The sequence below is a fragment of the Oncorhynchus tshawytscha genome, linkage group LG02 (genome assembly GCF_018296145.1).
Source record: "Oncorhynchus tshawytscha isolate Ot180627B linkage group LG02, Otsh_v2.0, whole genome shotgun sequence".
Lineage (NCBI taxonomy): Eukaryota > Metazoa > Chordata > Actinopteri > Salmoniformes > Salmonidae > Oncorhynchus > Oncorhynchus tshawytscha.
Genome location: NC_056430.1, coordinates 21,832,810 through 21,854,741, shown reverse-complemented (window position 1 = coordinate 21,854,741; position 21,932 = coordinate 21,832,810). Strand labels below are relative to the sequence as shown.

Genomic DNA, 21,932 nt, shown 5'->3' with positions numbered 1-21,932 from the left:
TTCCTGTGTTTTATATTTTCACACTATGAGGTTGGAATAATACTGTGAAATTGTGAACATTATAATGTGGGATGAAGTTTTTGCCGTGAATTAGTTAATAGACCAAACCTCTGGCAATAACAGCTAGTTTTCAGTTTTCCCCTCAAAAAAACTTGCAAGAGTTTGAGTTATAAAAGGTGTCTTGAGGGATGTTGTGGAAATTCACCTCAACATGAAAGATCAACACATAGTGAAACCAAGAGGGGTGAAGTGAGGGGGTAACTGAGCCAAGTGGAGAAAGTCTTTTAATTTGTAGGTATGATGAAAGTGTAGCTGGGGGCTGATAAGACAGGACTGAGTTATGGCAGTTCTGAGGAATCCCTTGACGTCAGAGCACGACTCAGAGTAGAGCGTGTGGAGTTAGATTTGAGTGTGCAGAGCAGCCTGCACTGTAGAATGTGTGTATGTGAGGCCTGATGGTGACTCAGCAAAACATGCTCCTCTGGGCCTGTATGACCTTGTTCATCAACCTGACATTTGGCTCTGTACTCCCCTTATGATTCAGTGAGAGACAGTGAGAAAGTGAAAGAGGAAGGGTAAGAATGAGAGGGAGAGTGTAAGATAAGAACCACAGTGTGATGAGGAAAAACAGAGGCAAGAAGGAGAGAGATGGGAGGGAGAGAGATGGAGAATTCGAAGGCTGAGAATGAAAATGGAGACAATAAGAAACTGAGGGAGCCAGACGATTGGGAGGAGATCGGGAGAGCAGGGAAAACAATGAGACATCCATACATTCACAGCACTAACTCAGTGCTCTCCAACACAGTAATGTCACCTCAGACCACACACACTGGCCATAAACACCTAGGACATGATTCAACAATGTAACTGTAACCCCGGAGACATCTATTCCATTACTGAAGATTGCTTATTTAAATATGTATGAACCAGTACTGTTAAAATGTCCAGCATACTGCAAGAAAGCCATCTGGTATCCCTCCGCACGCTTTAAATATACACATGGTCCTTCCTCAGTTATACCTTCATAAACCATGCCAGTGCTGCGTCACAACCTTGTACTTTAGTCTGCGGGTACAATAAAACACCATGTTGAGGCCTCACGATATGCAGAAACCAAACAAGTAAACCTTTTGACCGATAAAAGTGCTTTTAACCACATACCAAACCCCTCCCCTTCTGGTTCTACAGTTCCTCATCTCCCCAGCAACAGTGTGTGTTGGGTCTGGGAACACCCTGTGCCCCTGGCATGTTGTAATGTGCCTCCTGCTCCTGACCCCCACCAAAGCAGACAGCACAGAACTGGGATAACAACCACATCACACACATTAGCTACTGAACCCCCGCACCCCAAAAGGAGCTAGTTTGAAGATTTTTGTACACAGACGTGACTAAAGGAGCCCCCTTAGAGATTAAGAACCCCATTTCTTTATACATCTATGGCGAGAATATGGCAAAGTATTTGTAAATGTTCTGCTCTTCATGAAGGTATCAAGTTTGAAAATGTTGCAAGTAAATCTCAGTAGATCAGGAAAGGAGTCGACTTTTTTTTATAAATACAAGTTCTTTATTTTTCAAGATTTTTTTTGGTATGGCTTCTTTGAAGGGACTGGAAATGACATGTTTCTGAAAGTAACAGAGTCTGATCCCAGCCAGCAGCTGGAGAAACTAAAGCATCTAGAGTTGTGCATACAGGAAAACCCAATGGGTTCCCAGGAAAATTGGAAAAGAAAATGTCCATCAAATGAATAAAGAAACATTTGTGGATTTGCACATACACTTACCAAGTTATAGGACTTCAGTGCTGCAACTATTTAGACCAAGTTACAAAAAATGATTACCTTAGAATTTCCTATAAATACCTAAACATAAATATAGTATAATAAATGTACTCGATAATGGAAACATTTAAAAATACTGTACATGAATGTCCTTTGAGAGATCAACATTTGACAATCTTAGATGAACAGTTTGACTAAATAAACAGGTAGTGGGTATCGGTGTCAGTTACCTTGCACGTCAACGCCCAATGCTCTTTGACCCCTCCTCCTGCATATGACTATCTACTTCGGTCTCCAATAATCAAGAGTGTGCCAATAGACTACAAGAGTGTCTGGTATAAATATGAAGAGCCCAGGCCATGTGAAAATGAGTAAGGACTCTCCCTGTTAGCTCTGAGTTAAGGGGTTAAAAGGAAGTGTTGTAAAAACAGGAGTTAAGGCCTCTTTAATAAAAAAGAAATGTAGTCCTGACTTTAACAATTTCACAGTCTCGGAGAAGGGGGGGATCCTAGAATCTCCGCTCTCCATTTAGTCCTTGATGACCTCTGAAAGGCTCAGAGAGAACCACGATCACCCATGGCGTAGGACCAGTAACACTGGGGGTGTATCAGACAGCTGAGTCCTCGCCTCTGGTGTGGATGGAAAAAGTTGGCACTGTGCCTCTCACCCAATGCCCAACCACTATGTATCCAAGCAGCAGTGCCTTCACTTAACCCATGCCCTGGCAAAGACGAGGGGAGGTGAGGGGTCAATGTCCAGGTAAGCCCCCCCTTCGCTCTCTTCAAATACAAGTATGTAGCGCTTTTTTGTTGAAACAAAATATAATAATTACATTGATAAGATACTAACACTGATACAATAAAGATAGACAGTAATAATAAAAAAAAATCAAGTGTCTGCATCTGGAAGCCCTCAGTGACCACACGTTTAATTCTAGCCTCCCATCCGGTCATCAAAACCCTCCCAAGACCCATGAGGGGGCTCATCCTGATAGTACCATGCAATAGTCCCTCAGCCCATTCCCTGAAAGCCCTGGCTGAGGCATGGGCAGTCCAGGGTGACACACCCCAGGCCTATAGGACTCCTTGCATCCTGCCTCTCCTCACTGCATGCGGTCTGGCTGAACGTGCTGCTGGGGGGCGTACTGCAGGAAGGCGGGTGCTGGGCCTGCCCCTGTGGGGAGGGTCTGGTGAATAGTGGCTGGGGCGGAGGCCTGGGAGGGGGCGGTGGCAGGGCTGGGGGCGTAGCCGTAGCCCAGGAACCCTGGGGAGGCGGCGTAGGGGTAATGCTCGAATGCGGCCTGGGCGTACTGGGTGTAAGCAGCACTGTAGTCCAGGTAGGGGGAGCTGACGGAGGAGGACACCTGAGAAGGGAGCACCAGGCTAGGCTGAAGGTAGGCCTGGGGGTACACATACTGCTGGGCCAACCTAGAAAACAAACAGGACACAAGTTACATACTGGAAAACACAATGAACAGGAGCAAAGAAAGCCAAGGACTGGATTCTGTCATTTACATTCTCCAGTAGGGTTAGCAGGTCTTGAATATAAATTAGATTTGTGCTGTGTATGTGTTGTGTATCCACAGTAGTGGTGGTGGGCAAGACACTAGCCAGATCCAACACCACCCACTAAACGTGACAAAGCACGAGGTAGGGAGAAGAGATCAACACTTCTCATCAGTTGAAAACCGACCGAACCTGTTAGGTAGGGCCCCCAGAGATATAGAGAGAGGGGGGGGGGGCGTCGAGAAAGCCTTACTAGCAGGTTTTCAAGCCCAGACATCGTGTTTTAACAGCTGCTGCGCTTCACCTCACTGAGTACACACACAGGAAGTGTGATGAGAGTAACAGAGTTGTGGTTCCTGTTTTGTGCAGAAGTTACATTGGATATCAGTGGTAGAGGGCCTATCAAGGCAGGTTGCTAGCCAGTTGGGTGTGCTGTGCGCAAAGCCCTCTCGTACTAGTGATTAGTGTTATGGAGTATGGGGACAGCTCATTCTCCCCAGTCTGATGGCAGAGGAAGAGCTAGGGACCTCCCCCTGCAAAACTGGTGCCGTTTAGAGACCCCCCTTAATACTGCAGCTGGAGGGGAAACTCCACTCACTGCAAACATGAGCCAAAAACAGAGCTCAGGAGAGCGAGGGGAACTTTGTCACCCCTCTCACACGGAGAATCTGGTAGGAAAAGGCAGTATGTTCAGGGAAAGAATATCAAGACATTGAAGTCACAGCAGACAAAAGCAACACTTCTCAGCTGGGTTTCAATACTCTGATGGCTTCCTTTCCTTGTCTCCAACTTCACGGCCACTGATGGGTGAAAGGACCAGATGGGTTACCACCATGATGTGTTTACCAGTTTCCATTCAGATCAATGGCCATGACAAAAGACAAGGGAATGAAGCAATGGAAGACTATTGAGTGGTGTCAACTCAAACACAGCAAAAAGGGAGAGTGCAGGGGTAAGGGGTGACAGGACCGACGCACAAAATCTAATTGCAACCTGCCTAACATACCACACCCTTCAGCCCCACACTGGAACATTAAACAGCAACAGAAGTCACCACTGCAAACCCCAAACCATGCCATAATAGGAAAGAGAGTCACTAATCAGCATAACCTGGCACTCCAATCCATTGCTGCACTCAAGCCATTGCTGGCACCTTAGAGAGGGGTGGGATCAGTCACAGCTGCCTGCTACCCTCCTCCTGGGAGCCTCCAAACAAGGCAGCACGAAGCCTGCACCTCGGGTATCTTCACTCCCCCCTTCGGCATACTGTTCAGCTGGGAGTACAGAGCAACCATGAGGGGGTTGGGGAGGATAGTGGGGGTTAACAATAACAGTCATTCATTATCAGATTCCTCATTAATACTATACTGGAGACGCAGCACGAGATGGCTCCATCATGTGAGAGTGAAGCTAGTGGCTAAGCTTTTTCGCAACGTCTAAAGATGATGCTGATATGATACAGCAGTCTGTTGCCTGGGTCCACTCACATAGCAAGTATTTATTTGTGTAGGTAGGCATGGAATAGTTAGGACACTGTAGCCCGCTGAGTGGTATACACTAACAAGAAGTATATGATCGCTATAGATGAAGGTCATCAGAATCAGGAGCCCGTGGCAGAGGGCGCAGAGCAGGTTGATATGCACTGTCTACCCCTCTAACGGTCAGTTACTCACAAAGAACCATTCAGACACACACCCCCCCCAGACAGATGACCATGCAAGACTGAGGCATACGCAGATTCACATACAGAGGAGCCTCTTTCTGTGGCCTTGTAATAGTGTGGCCACAGGACTCTAGCTCTGACCTCTGGTTGAACTTTGAGGCACATTAGTAGGAGGTACAACAAAATATGGGTCAACACTGCAATGTTGATAGAAAAGTTAAGAAAAATGACTAAAATGAGGATGAGAAGTGCAGCAGATAGAAAAGGGAGAGAAGAGATGAAACAGGGAAGCAGAACAGAGCAGTGAGCTCTAACCTAACTCCGACGTCACAGGGCCTGTGGGGGTCTGGGGGACAGAGGGATCAGAGGTCAGCTGTTTTTTTGGATGATGGCCAGCGGGTGTGACAAGTACCACTCGGCGGATGGTAGGGAGATGGGGCTGGTAGCGCAGACAGACTGACTTCCTCTAGCATCACATTTAAGTCATGGTGAACAAATCGAAGGTCTTCATCAGGTCAAGCTAAATGTAGCTATACGTTTGTGGTTAAACGACTGGATAAAACAGCAAAAGGAGCCTTTGATGGAAAATAAATCCACTGCCAATTAGTAGTTCCTACCTACATATCCAGAGGCTATTTTTCCACTTGTATTTTTCACCACATACCAGAACAAAAGGCTACAGGTTAAAACAAATTCTACAAAAGGTCCTTATGGAATCCCAAATTCTGACCTGGAAGTACAATATAGAAAAGCAATCATTAATAATTTAAGAAAAAAAACATGTGAAAGCTGCAGGAGGTTTGGCGCCTGGTGAAAGCACAGCGTCATTAAGCACAATGCCTCTTCAGAGAAAGCCATCGCCCGCCTCCCTTAATGTTCCCTGGGACTGCTGAGCAGATGAAATATCAGCATGCGCAGAGAATCACGAGATTAGAAAGTTGAATGAAGTTCAGAGTTATCACCGTTTCCTTTTACGGTGATAATTGTGATAGAATAAACAATATTAGCAACATACTGAAACAAAACAAACTATGCAAGAGATTAAGGGGATGCATTTTCTCCATAGTTTAAAAAATATTTTTAATGGTAGGCCACTCTGATAGGGCTACATTATGATCAAATAGCCACACCCAACCATTCCACCACATGCAGTTTAAGGGTCTGAGCGGAAGGCTGAAAGAACACGCGTGTGCTCTCCATCTTGGAGCAGCTTGTGTCTGTCACCAGCCCATATAGATCTCGGATCTCTCCCACTCGCTGGGGCTGCAGTCAATCACAGGGGATTAGGGGGTGTAAAAGGCTGTAATAAGAGCCAACACCTGTTAGACATGCCCACAGAGCAGGGCTCTGCCCTGCCCGTTACTAAGCAACAAGCACATGAACAGAGGGGGGATTCTAAGGACCCAAAGTCCATGGACACGATCTTACATTATTACATGCATGTAAGGGCTTGGACTTTTGGCTTAGAGTAATTCAATCAAAGCTAGGACTTGAGGGGTGGGGGGCAGTGGTGTCTAACCCATTCCAGTGACATGGCCATTAAATACCCAGCGGAGTGAATGTCCTGGACACCCGTCATTGACTGGCCTCCCTCAAGGCTGTTTCTACAACAGACAGTGCCCTGGAGCCTCTCAGTGAGAGAGCCCACTCAACCAAGTAGAAACTGAAGGGTCTAAAGAGGGGGTTGAGAGACACATGTCCATGGAATGTACCATGCTACAACCATTTGAAAACAAAAAAGTGAAGTTGTCCAACATCTGTAGAACGCTCACATAGATATGCATGTTAGAGGTTAACTGACATGCACGTTAAACAAGAGACCTTCATTTGGCAGAAGTATGTGTAATTCAGAAGATGCATTACTGTGGTATAGAGGGCACAAACAAAGAGTGCCCACTCACTCACCCATACTGCCTCTGGATGAGCGCTGGGTGAATAGGCTGCACTCCAATGGAAATGCCTGGAAGAAGGAGAAAATGACCCGTCAGACATTTGCAATGCATAGGAGGCAGCGAGACTAGAACAGTGTGTAACTCAAGCAACATACTAATGATATAGAACACATGCAGAGATGGCAAATTACACAGGTGTCTTTTCCCCTCCTCACAATTACCCAGTCCCCTAATATATACAGTTGAAGTTTACATAGGTTGGAGTCATTAAAACTTGTTTTTCAACCACTCAAATTTCCTGTTAACTATAGTTCTGGCAACTCAGTTAGGACATCTACTTTGTGAATGACACACGTAATTTTTCCAACAATTGTTTACAGACAGATTATTGCACTTATAATTCACTATATCACAATCCAGTGGGTCAGAAGTTTACATACACTAAGTTGACTGTGCCTTTAAACAGCTTGGAAAACTCCAGAAAATTATCATAGCTTTAAAAGCTTCTGATAGGCTAATTGACATCATTTGAGTCAATTGGAAGTGTCTCCAATTAACAAACATTTGTAGACCTCCACAAGGCCAATTCATCCTTGGGAGCAATTTCCAAATGCCTGAAGGGACCACGTTCATCTGTACATACAATAGTATGCAAGTATGAACACCATGGGACCACGCAGCCATCATACCGCTCGGGAAGGAGGCGCGTTCAAAAGGCGCTGAAATAAATCACTACTATTTTTCAGATATGAAACATTCCTAAAATAAAGTGGTGATCCTAACTGACTTAAGAATTTTTACTAGGATTAAATGTCAGGAATTGTGAAACTGAGTTTAAATGTATTTGGCTAAGGTGTATGTAAACTTCCGACTTCAACTGTATATAGAGCAAGAAATTTAATCCAGATTAATTTAAATGTTTGTACATTTCTGTACGATATGGCATGAGTAGCATATGAGATTTCTGAATGACCATTTACCAGCAAACATTTGTCTAAAACATGCCAATATGGTGTGTGACAAGTGTAGTGTTGGTGCATCCGGTGGTTGTACTCACCCCTGGTCGGCTCACCTATCTGCATACCGCGGGGCTTGGCACCTATGTAAGCCAGGTTTACGTTGGCCTTGCGTCCGTCAATGATGGGGTTGGGGTCTTTACAGGCTCTCTCTGCTGCTCCCTGATCTAGCATTGTCACCTGACACATAATCACAGACAATATTTGCAATATATAATATATATGGCATCCAAGCTATGAGAAAGTATTTCAAGGTTAGGGCCCCTACTGGTCTGCCATCACAGAAATCTCCCTGTCCACCTTCCACCACTTAAATTCCCCTTTCTGAACAGAGGAAACTGCACACAAAGCACAGTGATTATCACTTAGAAAATACCCAGAACACTTGGTCAGCAGCTCAGCCAGAGAAGTCTGCTGAAATATGAATCAGTAATGATTAAGGGCTTATCCAATTAGGCAGTAGAGAATAAGGAGATTGTTAGAATCTACCCCTCCCTTCCTCTCCTTTGAAGGCATTAGACAGCATCAGTCTGCTTTGATTGTTTTGGTCTTCTGCCAATTCAAGATCTCAGATGACTACATATTTGGGTTTTATCTGAGTTACAGATCTATTCTAGCCTGTTGAGGGAAGCATACCTCTTTAGACTAGAGAAGAGGTTCTAAGCCCACTCCAGGCCATGCGTTGTGAACACACATGAGCATTGAGGCGGTGTTGACACTGGAACTCTATTGAAGGGGGTCTACTAATCCACCTTTGGAGTGTGTTTAAAGGTAAGCCTGGCTTTGGAGCCATTTTTCTCCTCCTGCTACTGAAGCAGTGAGCAACAGGATTGTCGAGTTAGCCCTGTTGGGAAACCGCAACTGCCCTCTGCTGCATGCAAGGTGGCAAACATCCCTTTCCCAACCTGGAACACCCTCATATGCCTGAGCCAGTCAGACCTGAAACACCAGACTCAGCAGCAGTAACCGTTTATGACTGAGACCCACTGTTTTTTTTGGCCACCGCTGATGTGTAAACAGAGTACCATTGTCTTACAGTTTTAAACTGGATGAGGAGTAAACAGTCTCTATTAGAGACAACAATTTTCCATTCCATCTTTGGCCTGTTAAATGCTGATTCACCTCTTCAAATGTGTGGTAAATATTTGCATTTCTGCTGTTCCTGTTCATTGTAACTATGAGAAGGTGGGTTTCTTTTTATCTGCATCATACATACTTTGTTAATCTTTCCTGCTTGCAATGGCCGATTACCAGAGGGTCGTTAAAAAAACCTGGCAGACATTCTGAATTTCGTGAGGAGCTGAAGATTTATAAAACAAAGTTACTAGAACCATTTATGGCGATAAAACCCCTCTGTGGTGATTGAAGCTGGAGACTCATATCTCCCTCACTAGCTTTAAGCACCAGCTGTCAGAGCAGCTCACAGATCACTGCACCACTTGTACATAGCCCATCTGTAAATAGCCCACACAACTACCTCATCCCCATACTGTATTTATTTATCTTGTGCCTTTGCACCACATCATCTTTACTTGCACATCTATCACTCGTGTTTAATTGGTATATTGTAATTAGTTTGCCACCATGGTCTATTTATTGCCTTACCTCCCTTGCACACTGTATGTAGACTTCTTCTACTGTATATTTGTTTATTCCATGTGTAACTCTGTTGTTGTATGTGTCAAACTGCTTTGCTTTATCTTGGCCAGGTCGCAGTTGTAAACTTATTCTCAACTAGTCTATCTGGTTAAATAAAGGTCAAATAAAATAGGGAACGTTAACACACTGGAGGGGGAAGTGTACCAAACTTCCATCTGACAGTTACTACCACAACAAGGTGAGGTGTGTGTGTCATGGTTCGGGATCTGCACTCAGGCAGTGAACAGCAATCCATCTTGGGATACAAAAGAATGACTCCCACAGCAGTTATGATTCTATAAACACCACTTGTAAAGCCTGAGTGCTTCGGTTCTTTACAATGGGAGGAGGGTCTTGGAGAGTCCCTACCGCGCCAAAATTACCATATAAAGCAAGCGAGGACAGCAGCTCGCACTTCCGTGAGTGCCCTTGCCGCGCTCATAAGCGATAAAGGCTAGGTCGTTCATGGGCCAGCGCTGAGGGGTTGGTGGGGAGACAGCATGTGGTGTGTTCGTTCGGGGGTAGGCAGAGGGACATTAGACATGTGGGGATATCTTATCCGTCAACTAATATGATCCCTCATCATGATTAAAGCTGTGATACAGTCAGCAAGGCAAAAAAATAATACTGCATTTGTGTTTAAGCCGCACATTATAGGAAAGGAATCATTTGACATGCGTGTGAATGACCGCAATACGCAACTTGCAACTTTGGCGACAGCATTTTATTCTGCTTGGAATATTTCTAATTAAAAAGACACTTGGCGCAGCATCAACTATTGTTGTTTTCCTCTAGGCAAATAAGTCAGTTACATGGAACAACTTGGTGGTGTGAGGAAACGTGGCGTGCATGTGCCCAGAGACAACAGCACAGAAAACAAATAGTAGGCTATACCAACCATTAATATTATAGGCAACTCAATTTCTAGGGCTGCCTATTGAGAATTATTCTCAAATGAATGCATTGGTAAGACGTACGTGCTGCCACTGCAAGATGTAGGCTAATTGCATTACCGACAAGTGTCAGAATGTTACTTACAAAGCCATATCCTCTGGATTTCCCCGTCTGTCTGTCCGTTATCACCACCGCCTCGTCGATATCGCCGAAGGCCTCAAAATACTTTCTTAAGGAAGCATCGTTAGTGTGGTAGGGCAAACCACCAACGAAAATCTTTGTAAAAGTAGTGTCTTTTTGAATTGGTGTAGAATGCATCACTTCCAGGCCTCCGTTCATGAACTGATGCAAAAGCATTGGCGAGCCGGTAAGAAAAATTGGCTAAAGACTAGTGAACAGTTAAAAGGTAGTTGGTTAACCAACAATTGATATTTGTCCAGCATTAAATGACTACGCAGCTGTTCGGTTCAAGCGATGTCTTCAAATAGGCAACAGGCGTCTGTTCTCGCTTGTTTCTCCTTCCGTGATTCAGTCTTTTAACTTCTTGTTACATCTATATTTCAGTACATTGCTTGCAATTATACACCCTGTTCATCTACGCCTTTAACTTGTTTGCTTCACTTGACGCTACTGAAAAATTTCCGGGAGAGATTTTATACTCGCCAAGCCTGATCACGCCCATTTTATATTTCTGGCCTATAGGCAATGATTCAGGATAACATTTTTTTTCTCTTGTAGTCAAGCCCTCCCATTCGTCCGACCCCACGCGTTCTTCCTGCACCTGCTTTTGTCCTTTACTACACAAAGACAAGTCACTACTGTACAGTAGTCAGAAAGCGCGCATCGCGCACATGTGACATTGTATCACTATCGTAATAATAAAGAAACAACTAGGCCTTTAACTCGGCTGTAACATACCTTCAATTTGAAACAATGGTGACATTTTCTACACCTTAGCTTCTACACATTAGCTTTAGCTACACATTAGCTACACATTAGCTTCTACACCTGCATTGCTTGCTGTTTGGGGTTTTAGGCTGGGTTTCTGTACAGCACTTTGAGATATCAGCTGATGTACGAAGGGCTATATAAATACATTTGATTTGATTTGATTTTCTATAATTACTTGGCGCATGTGATAATGATTTTAAATGCTCAACAATAGGCTTGGTGAAACGCATGTATTATGTACACACAGTATAACAGTTACTCGTGTCATTCTAGAATCTAGATACTTTTCATATAGTCATAAATGCCACATTTTCATTGCTTGGGCAATCCCCAGATAACGGTTTGCAAACTCGCCATTCCATTATAGGCATGGGTAAAAATCTGATATCAACTTTGGAGGGGACATTGCATGAATTTCTCTCAAGAGCAATTCCTGAGGGGGACACCAAAAGTAGTGCTGTAACACATAGCCTACGTTATAATATGTTAAATGTATATTGAGGAATCATAATTACTACTACTGGATAATTGATAGTAGTTAACTGAAGGGTTGTCCCAATTTGTTCAAATGTTTAAATCATTATAATACTACTACTACTACTAATATTTATAGCAGTGTTCCTTATCAGTCCAGTATGTACGCAGGTATTTGTATTTACAACCAGCAATACCAAGAAAAGCCAGTAGGTGACAATGGTACTGTACACTGTGTTTTATTATTATTATTTTTTATTTCACCTTTATTTAACCAGGTAGGCACGTTGAGAACAAGTTCTAATTTACAATTGCGACCTGGCCAAGATAAAGCAAAGCAGTTCGACATATACAACGACACAGAGTTACACATGGAGTAAACCAAACATACAGTCAATAATACAGTAGAAACAAGTTTATATACGATGTGAGCAAATAAGGTGAGATAAGCGAGGTAAAGGCAAAAAAAAGGCCATGGTGGCAAAGTAAATACAATATAGCAAGTAAAACACTGGAATGGTAGATTTGCAGTGGAAGAATGTGCAAAGTAGAAATTAAAATAATGGGGTGCAAAGGAGCTAAATAAATAAAATAAAATAAATACAGTAGGGAAAGAGGTAGTTGTTTGGGCTAAATTATAGATGTGCTATGTACAGGTGCAGTAATCTGTGAGCTGCTCTGACAGCTGGTGCTTAAAGCTAGTGAGGGTGATAAGTGTTTCCAGTTTCAGAGATTTTTGTAGTTTGTTCCAGTCATTGGTAGCAGAGAACTGGAAGGAGAGGCGGCCAAAGAAAGAATTGGTTTTGGGGGTGACCAGAGAGATATACCTGCTACAGGTGGGTGATGCTATGGTGACCAGCGAGCTGAGATAAGGGGGGACTTTACCTAGCAGGGTCTTGTAGATGACATGGAGCCAGTGGGTTTGGCGACGAGTATGAAGCGAGGGCCAGCCAACGAGAGCGTACAGGTCGCAATGGTGGGTAGTATATAGGGCTTTGGTGACAAAACGGATGGCACTGTGATAGACTGCATCCAATTTGTTGAGTAGGGTATTGGAGGCTATTTTGTAAATGACATCGCCGAAGTCGAGGATTGGTAGGATGGTCAGTTTTACAAGGGTATGTTTGGCAGCATGAGTGAAGGATGCTTTATTGCGAAATAGTGTATGGGTGCAGTTTTCGTAAATACAATGAGCATGGTGCGATCTCATCTAAAATAATCTCCATTGACCTTATTATTTTACTTTTTCTGATACATGTATCTAGTCATTAAATACGTGCCACTTTCCTGAGTCTGTTACAATAGCTTTACAATAACAAAAAGATCAAAATAAGTACAGTTCTAAAAGCGAAATAACTACTTCAGTGAATAACACAAATAAATCAACCAAAATATCCTTCTAAAATACTTATTTATTGTTCAGTCAGGGTCTCAACACTTCAAACAACAGCTATGGACAAGTATGTCACACAAAGTAAGCAATTTTAAATAAAATAACATAAAATAAATCATTAGTAAGTGTACTGTCATGTACTAAAAACTGAAAATGACTAAACAAAAGAACAAATATCATACTATACAGCAGGGGTTCTCAAACAGGGGTCCCTGGTGTAATTGCAAGGGTTCCGTGAAATAAACAAGTGTAATGAACGTATTTAGTACCACAAGGTTTCCAGTAACTTTACATATAATATAGAGGGGGTGGCGGTCCCTGAGGACCGCTCAAAACCTTGCCTGCCTTGCCTCAAAATATGTAGGGGTTCCAGTACCCCAAAAAAGTTGAGAACCACTGCTATACACACTACTGAACAAATGAACAAAAGATCCGAACATATTTTTGCAGGTTTCAATGGATCCAACAAATTGCTGGCAGATATTTTCCCTCTTTAGACTGTCCAGACTGACTTTATGTACATTACAGACAACTACGCCGTTCAGTCTCTCTTGGCCCATGCTAGCCCGTAGCCAAGTCTTCAACCTGCGGAGTGCACTGAAACTCATCTCAGCCTCACATGAAGACACTGGCACCACAAACAAAATTCTGATCAGAACCTCAACTTGGTCAAACAACCCCCGCACCTCCACTGGAAGCCTCCTGACCTCTGCAGCCTCTCCACTGCTGCTACAGGGGTATTTGTTGCGAAAGAGAGGCAACTGCACTGAAAGAGAATCTATGTTCAGCTCAGGGTACTGATCTAGATACTCATCCAACTCCCCCGTGAGAAGCGCTCTTTCCAATTTTTGCAGGAAGTTTAGACTGTCCTGGTCAAAACAGTCGCCAAACTGAACCTCCACAGCATCCAACACTTAAAAACATTCTGCCCTATAGTGATCCACTGCATTGCCAGCAAATCGTCTTGAGTGTGTTGATTTCTCATACAGTGCAAGGTACTGTAGCTTTCGTCATTTCTCTTGCCCCTAAGAGATGACAGCACACACTCGACTGCAGCCTGCATACCAGAGACAGTCTGAGTTTCTTCTGCTGTGACTCTTCCTTTCACCACCCTCACTGACTCACAATCTGTCTCCTAGAAAATAAACAAGATGTTTGCCATACTCCTAACTACCGGTACCCAAAACTACACAATTAATCACAACAGCAATACCATTTCCTTAAACAAATCTTGGTTCAGTCACCAGGTTAAGTTGAGAGTGGGGGTATCCATGGCATTGTCCAATTATGTCCATATTTTACAAGTCTAAAAAAGAGAGAACCTTTCATAATGTTGCCAAACAAAGACTCAACAAACTTACCTGAGACTCCCTGTCTCTGCCAGTCTGTCCCTGCCTATCTGTCCATCGGTTTGTTCTCTAGCTCTGCAAATTCAGCTATTGTGTATGTGAACCCTGCCAACATAAAACAAAATTGCTATGGTGCAATTGACTGGATTAACCTCATGTTAGCTACATGCACTGAGTGCCTTTCAGATGGTAGACACGAACACTCTGTTACCTTGCGAGCTAAGGAACACTACATTGCATTGCTAGCTTCTCTCATTGACTCGAATTCAAACAGCTGCAAACACTGGTTGATGTTACTGTAGCTAGCTAGCAAACGTCAAACATAAAGAGTGATCTGTAATTCAATGCAGCGAAAATGAAGACTGGTGACCGTTATACATGTGTTTTATTGTATTGAGTGGTAGAAGTAAAGAAATGTCTAAAATATCCTTTGTTTGAACTACTAATAACTGGAGGTCAGCCACCAACGACAGACTGTCAGATTCCCACACATGCACTGTACCTGCATCATGTGCGACCGCAGGTACTACAAAGATCAATTTATCAGAATAAATGACAAAATACTTATATTTTGTAATGTACATAGTTCAAATATTTTTATAAAAACAATTAAATACAAAAATATATTTGCAAGTAGCCGGCCCAGACAGCAACAACATTCTCAGTAAAGGTTACCTAAACGTTTTACTTGCTATGAATGTTATATGTTGTTATTATTTTTTATTTTCTATTATTGTAGAATAATAGTGAAGACATCAAAACTATGAAATAACACATATGGAATGATGTAGTAACCAAAAAGTTTTAAACAAATGTATATTCTGTTTTAGATTCTTCAAAGTAGCCACCCTTTGCCTTGATAATGGCTTTGCACACTCTTGGTATTCACTCAACCAGATCACCTGGAATGCTTTTCCATTAGTCTTGAAGGTGCTTTTGCTTCACTCTGCGGTTCAACTCATCCCAAATAATCTCAATTGGGTTGAGGTTGGGTGATTGTGGAGGATAGGTAATTTGATGCAGCACTCAATCACTCTCCTTCTTGGTCAAATAGCCCGTACACAGCCTGAAGGTGTGTTGGGTCATTGTCCTTTTGAAAAACAAATGATAGTCCCACTTAGCGCAAACCAGATGGGATGGCGTACCACTGCAGAATGCTGTGGTAGCAATGCTGGTTAAGTGTGCCTTGAATTCTAAATAAATCACTGACAGTTTCACCAGCAAAGCACCCCCACACCATCACACCTCCTCCTCCTCCATGCTTCATGGTGGGAACCACACATGTGGAGATCCTCTGTTCACCTATTCTGCATCTCACAAAGACACAGCGGTTGGAACCAAACATCTCACATTTGGACTAATCAGAACAAAGGACAGATTTCCACCAGTTTAATGTCCATTGCTTGTGTTTCTTGGCTCAAGCAAGTTTCTTCTTCTTATTGGTATCCTTTGGTAGTGGTTTCTTTGTAGCAATTCGACCATGAAGACCTGATTCACGCAGTCTCCTCTAAACAGTTGATGTTGAGATGTGTCTGTTACTTTAACTAATTTATTTGGGGTGCAATTTCTGAGGCTGGTAACTCCAATGAACTTATCCTCTGCAGCAGAGGTAACTCTGGGTCTTCCTTTCCTGTGGCGGTCCTCATGAGAGCCAGTTTCATCATAGCGCTTGATGGCATTTGCGACTGCACTTGAAGAAATTTTCTGGATTGACTGACCTTCATGTCTTAAAGTATTGATGGACTGTTGTTTCAATTTGCATATTTGAGCAGTTCTTGCCATAATATGGACTTGGTCTTTTACCAAATAGGGATATCTTCTGTATACCAACTCTACATTGTCACAACACAACTGATTGGCTCAAACGCATTAAGAAGGAAAGAAATTCCACAAATTAACTTTTAACAAGGCACACCTGTTAATTGAAATGCATTCCAGGTGACTACCTCATGAAGCTGGTTGAGAGAATGCAAATAGTGTCCAAAGCTGTCATCAAGGCAAAGGGTGGCTACTTTGAAGAATCTCAAATGTAAAATATATTTTGTATTTGTCTAACACTTTTTTGGTTACTACATGATTCCATATGCGTTATTTCATAGATTTGATGTCTTCACTTTTATTCTGAAATGTAGAAAATAGTAAAAATAAAGAAAAACCTTTGAATGAGTAGGTGCGTCCAAAATGTTGACTGGTACTGTATGTGAAAATGAACACACCATTATTATTATTACATTATTGTCTTTATTTCGGGACTGAACTAATTAGAATAATACTCAGCATGCTTTGGAACTGTTCACTTTTAAATATACATTCAGTTCACTTAGCAGTCGCTCTTATTAAACAATAGTGCCATCAGACTTCTGATACCAATGTAGGGTGAAAGGGGGCTACGTAATTGAGAACCGTTGCTGATCCTCAACGTGGGGGCCCCTCAGGGGTGCGTGCAGAGTCCCCTCCTGTACTCCCTGTTCACTCAGAACTGCATGACCAGGCACCACTCCAACACCATCATTAAGTTTTCCAATGAAACAACAGTGGTAGGCCTGATCACGACAACGACAAGACAGCCTATAGGGAGGTCAGAGACCTGGCCGTGTGGTGCCAGGACAACAAGACAAAGACAAAGGAGATGATTCTGGACAACAGGAAAAGGAGGACCGAGCACACCACCATTCTCATCGATGGGACTGTAGTGGAGAAGGTTGAGAGCTTAAAGTTCCTTGGTGTCCAACAAACTAACATGGTTCAAGCAACACCAAGACAGTTCTGAAGAGGGCACAACAAAACCTGTTCCCCCTCAGGAGACTAAAAAGATTTGTCATGGGTCCTCAGATCCTCAAAAGGTTCTACAGCTGTACCAATGAGAGAATCTTGACTCCATTATGATATAATTGATTGTTTGATTGTACAGAGGAACAAACATCAGTTAGGGCTGACTAGGGTCCGGAGAACATGCCAGGGCAAGTACAATTGGGCAAGTGTGGGTCACCACCTTTACCCCTGAATAAAACATGACTTTGCCAGTATATTTATAGCACCTCTAATTACTACAGGAGCATGGTACAGCCTATTGACTCCTATGAATAATTGACACAATGAAAATCACATGGATTTATGAAAAGATGGCGTGGAGAGGGTAATGAAACATTGGGTTCTAGTATTTTTGTTGTTGTGTTTCATTAGGATCCCAATTAGCTGTTGCTGACACAGCAGCTACTCTTCCTGGGTTCAACAGTCCACACAAAACATAGAACATGACATAATACAGAACATCAATAGACAGCTCAAGGTCTGAACTAAAAATAAGAACAACAGAACCAAATAAGATCCAACTTGACACCACACGGAGAGAAAGAGACCCATTACTCTAGGCCTACATCCAAACATGTTACATCTCCATTTTTATGTTACATTTACATTTAGTAGTATCAATCAGTAACACCATTACATACATCAGTACATATTCTTATGCCTACGAGTTCCAAATGATGGATTGTGGCCTGTGTGGCTGAAAACATGGGTTTGTTTTAAAACCAAAGCCTTTTTGATGCAAGAACACAACAGTTTGTGAGGAGCCAGTGGACAGTAACACTGTAACTTCACAACCTCGGTGCATTGGCGCACATCCGCTAAGTACCTAGGCCCTGGCTGGCAGTGAGGTGACACTCTAATGACCACAATAAAATGCATTTCATTCACACCTTCAGCATGACCAATCCATTTTTCACACATGGCCTTTGTAGCTCCCCACCACCCCTCATTCATATCCAACTGATAAATCCTCAATCCCAGGCTCCTTTACCACTCAAAGCACTCACCTGATGAATCAAACCACTAATTTGATCCTCAACTGATCTCCAAACCTTTCTTTGTCTCTGTCTGGATCACCACAGGCAAAAAGGCAGAACACTCCACCTAGTGGCCACTTGGATTAAAGCACAGACATAAAAGAGCATCATGGTAATGTTGTTTCCACTTTTTATTTGATTATTTTTATTTAACTTTTATTTAACTAGGCAAATCAGTTAAGAACAAATTCTTATTTACAATGACGGTCTACAAAAAGGCAAAAGGCCTCCTGCGTGGACAAGGGCCTGGGATTTTAAAATATTAAATAAAAAATACAATATAAATATCGGACAAAACACACATCACAACAAGAGAGACGCAACACTACATAAAGAGAAACCTAAGACAACAAAATAACAGCAAAACAGGACAGCACAGCATGGTAGCAACACAACATGACAACAACATGGTAGCAACACAAAAACATGGTACATTATTGGGCAAAGTCATCAGCACAAAGGTCAAACTGATAAAACTGAGATAAAACTGTCCAGTTTGAGTGTTTGTTGCAGCTCGTTCCAGTCGCTAGCTGCAGCAAACTGAAAAGAGGAGCGACCCAGGGATGTGTGTGCTTTGGGGACCTTTAACAGAATGTGACTGGCAGAACGGGTGTTGTATGTGGAGAATGAGGGCTGCAGTAAATATCTCAGATAGGGGGGAGTGAGGTCTAAGAGGGTTTTATATATAAGCATCAACCAGTGGGTCTTGCAACAAGTATGCAGAGTATACAGAGAGCTGGTCACAGGTGTACCTCAGCCACGCTCAAGGTACTAAACGATATCATAACCGCTATTGATAAAAGACAGTACTGTGCAACCGTCTTCATTGACCTGGCCAAGGTTTTCGACTTTGTCAATCACCGTATTCTTACTGGCAGACTCAACAGCCTTGGTTTCTCAAATGACTGCCTCGCCTGGTTCACCAACTACTTCTCAGATAGAGTTCAGTGTGTCAAATTGGAGGGCCTGTTGTCCGGACTTCTGGCAGTCTCTATGGGGGTGCCACAGGGTTCAATTCTCGGGCCGACTATTTTTTCTCTATATATCAACGATGTCGCTCTTGCTGCTGGTGATTTCCTGATCCTCCTCTATGCAGACGACACCATTCTGTATATATCTGGCCCTTCTTTGGACACTGTGTTAACAAACCTCCAAACGAGTTTCAGTGCCATACAACACTCCTTCCGTGGCCTCCAACTGCTCTTAAATGCTAGTAAAACTAAATGCATGCTTTTCAACCGATCGCTGACCGCACCCACCCGCTGACTAGTGTAGCCGGTGCTATACTGCACCGCTGTAACTCTGCGTTGTGTGTGGTTGATAGATTATAAACGTGGACTTTGGAGATCAGGTATTTTTAATCAAGCAGAACTGACTCTCTGCCTCCTGCATCTGCATCCAAAAGGAAATAAAACATTTGTAGAGCACATATGTTCTGAGAATCGTCGCCTCTTTCTCTCTCAGTGCATCAAAATGATTTTCAAATACAAAAATTAATACACTCTCTCCTTATTATACATAACATATTTTACATAGATAAAACCACATACCTGCATCCAAAAGGAAATAAAACATTTGTAGAGCACATATGTTCTGAGAATCGTCGCCTCTTTCTACAACAGATGCACAATAGGAGGGATTGGGATTATTCGAGGAGCTAGCCATCATTCACACATACAATAGCCTGCTAATACCTTAGCTAGCTATTAACCACATGTTGAATTCAGAATATTGACATCATCCTAAAAAGTACAATTACAAGTGCATCTTAACAATACCATCCACTTATGAGTAGCCTCTAAATATACATCATTATTCATGAACAAAATACTGTGTGTATGACTTTGTACTTAAAAGAATCAAACTTTTCTGAAGACAGAAAAAGCGTGCCTACCTCTCTCAGTGCATCAAAATGATTTGAGCACGAGCACGCCGGGCAAAACGTAAGTACACACTCCCCTTCTCCCAGGATGCAGGCATGCATAACACATCAACACAACATATTGATATATGAACCTGGTGAAATTCACATAGTACTTTAACAACTGTTACACTAGCATCACTACTCTGGATGGTTCTGACTTAGAATATGTGGACAACTACAAATAACTAGGTGTCTGGTTAGACTGTAAACTTTCCTTCCAGACTCAATTTCGTGCTCTGCAATTTCACCGGTTGTTGTCGAGGTGGGGCACTAGCGCCCCACCTAGCTCAAAGAGGTTTTTAAACATCTCCAATCCAAAATTAAATCTAGAATCTGCTTCCTATTTCACAACAAAATCTCCATCACTAACGCTGCCAAAGATACCCTCGTAAAACTGACCATCCTACCGATCCTCGACGATATCATTTACAAAATAGCCTCCAACAATCTACTCAGCAGTCTGGATTCAGTCTATCACAGTGCCATCCATTTTGTCACCAAAGCCCCATATACGACCCACCACTTGCGACCTGTATGGTCTCATCGGCTGGCCCTCGCTACATATTCGTCGCCAGACCCACTGGTTCCAGGTCATCTATAAGTTATTGCTAGGTAAAGCTCTGCCTTATCTCAGCTCACTGGTCACCATAACAACATCCACCTGTAGCACGCGCTCCAGCAGGTATATCTCTCTGGTCATCCCCAAAGCCAACACCACTTTTGGCCGCCTTTCCTTCCAGTTCTCTGCTGCCAATGACTGGAAAGAATTGCAAAAATCGCTGAAGTTGGAGACTTATATCTCCCTCATTAACTTTAAGCATCAGCTATCTGAGCAACTTAACGATCGCTGCAGCTGTACACAGCCCATCTGTAAATAGCCCATCCAATCTACCTACCTCATCCCCATATTTTTTTTTTTTTTTAAATGTAAAAACATTTTCTCTTTTGCACACCAGTATTTCTACTTGCACATCATCATCTGCACATCTATCACTCCAGTGTTAATTTGCTAAATTGTAATTACTTCGCTACTATGGCCTATTTATTGCCTTACCTCCTCATGCCATTTGCACACACTGTATATAGACTTTTTGTTCTATTGTGTTATTGACTGTATGTTTGTTTATTCCATGTGTAACTCTGTGTTGTTGTTTGTGTCACACTGCTTTGCTTTATCTTGGCCAGATCGCAGTTGTAAATGAGAACTTGTTCTCAACTGGCCTACCTGGTTAAATAAAGGTGAAATTAAAGTGAAATTTAAAAAATTGTCACACAGCTGTCATCAATACTGGGCGAGTAGTCTCCTCTGATTGGTCCATGCTCAGTATGCAACACCACGCCAAGGCATAGTTCCAGGTGTTTAGAAAGGCACTGAAAATCCTTCTTTTTCCTAAAAATTCAGTCATCAAATCGAGTCTTCTCCATTCCAGGAAATCACTGACCATTCATGGGCTAAGGGAGCCTATATGCACAGCATAGGTTAAACCAAAACTGACAGCCTGACTTCAAGTCAGTACACCTGCAACCTCAAACTTAGCACTACGCAGCAGCACTGAAAAAATCTATCACACTACTTTTAACAGAGCAAAACTAGTGCCAGCCTGCCT

At 42.7% G+C, this 21,932-nt stretch overlaps 1 protein-coding gene across 1 annotated transcript; it reads right to left on the bottom strand.

Annotated features, from left to right (window-relative positions):
* Window positions 1-1,541: 1,541 nt before the first annotated feature.
* On the bottom strand, window positions 1,542-11,029 carry LOC112219509 (RNA-binding protein 38). Its single transcript, XM_024380822.2, has 4 exons — window positions 10,531-11,029; window positions 7,896-8,034; window positions 6,852-6,906; window positions 1,542-3,205 (listed from the first exon to the last, which is right to left on the bottom strand). Exons 1-4 carry the CDS (start codon window positions 10,741-10,743, stop codon window positions 2,881-2,883), a joined length of 732 nt encoding a protein of 243 aa, XP_024236590.1. The 5' UTR covers window positions 10,744-11,029; the 3' UTR covers window positions 1,542-2,880.
* Between the last annotated feature and the right edge of the window lie 10,903 nt (window positions 11,030-21,932).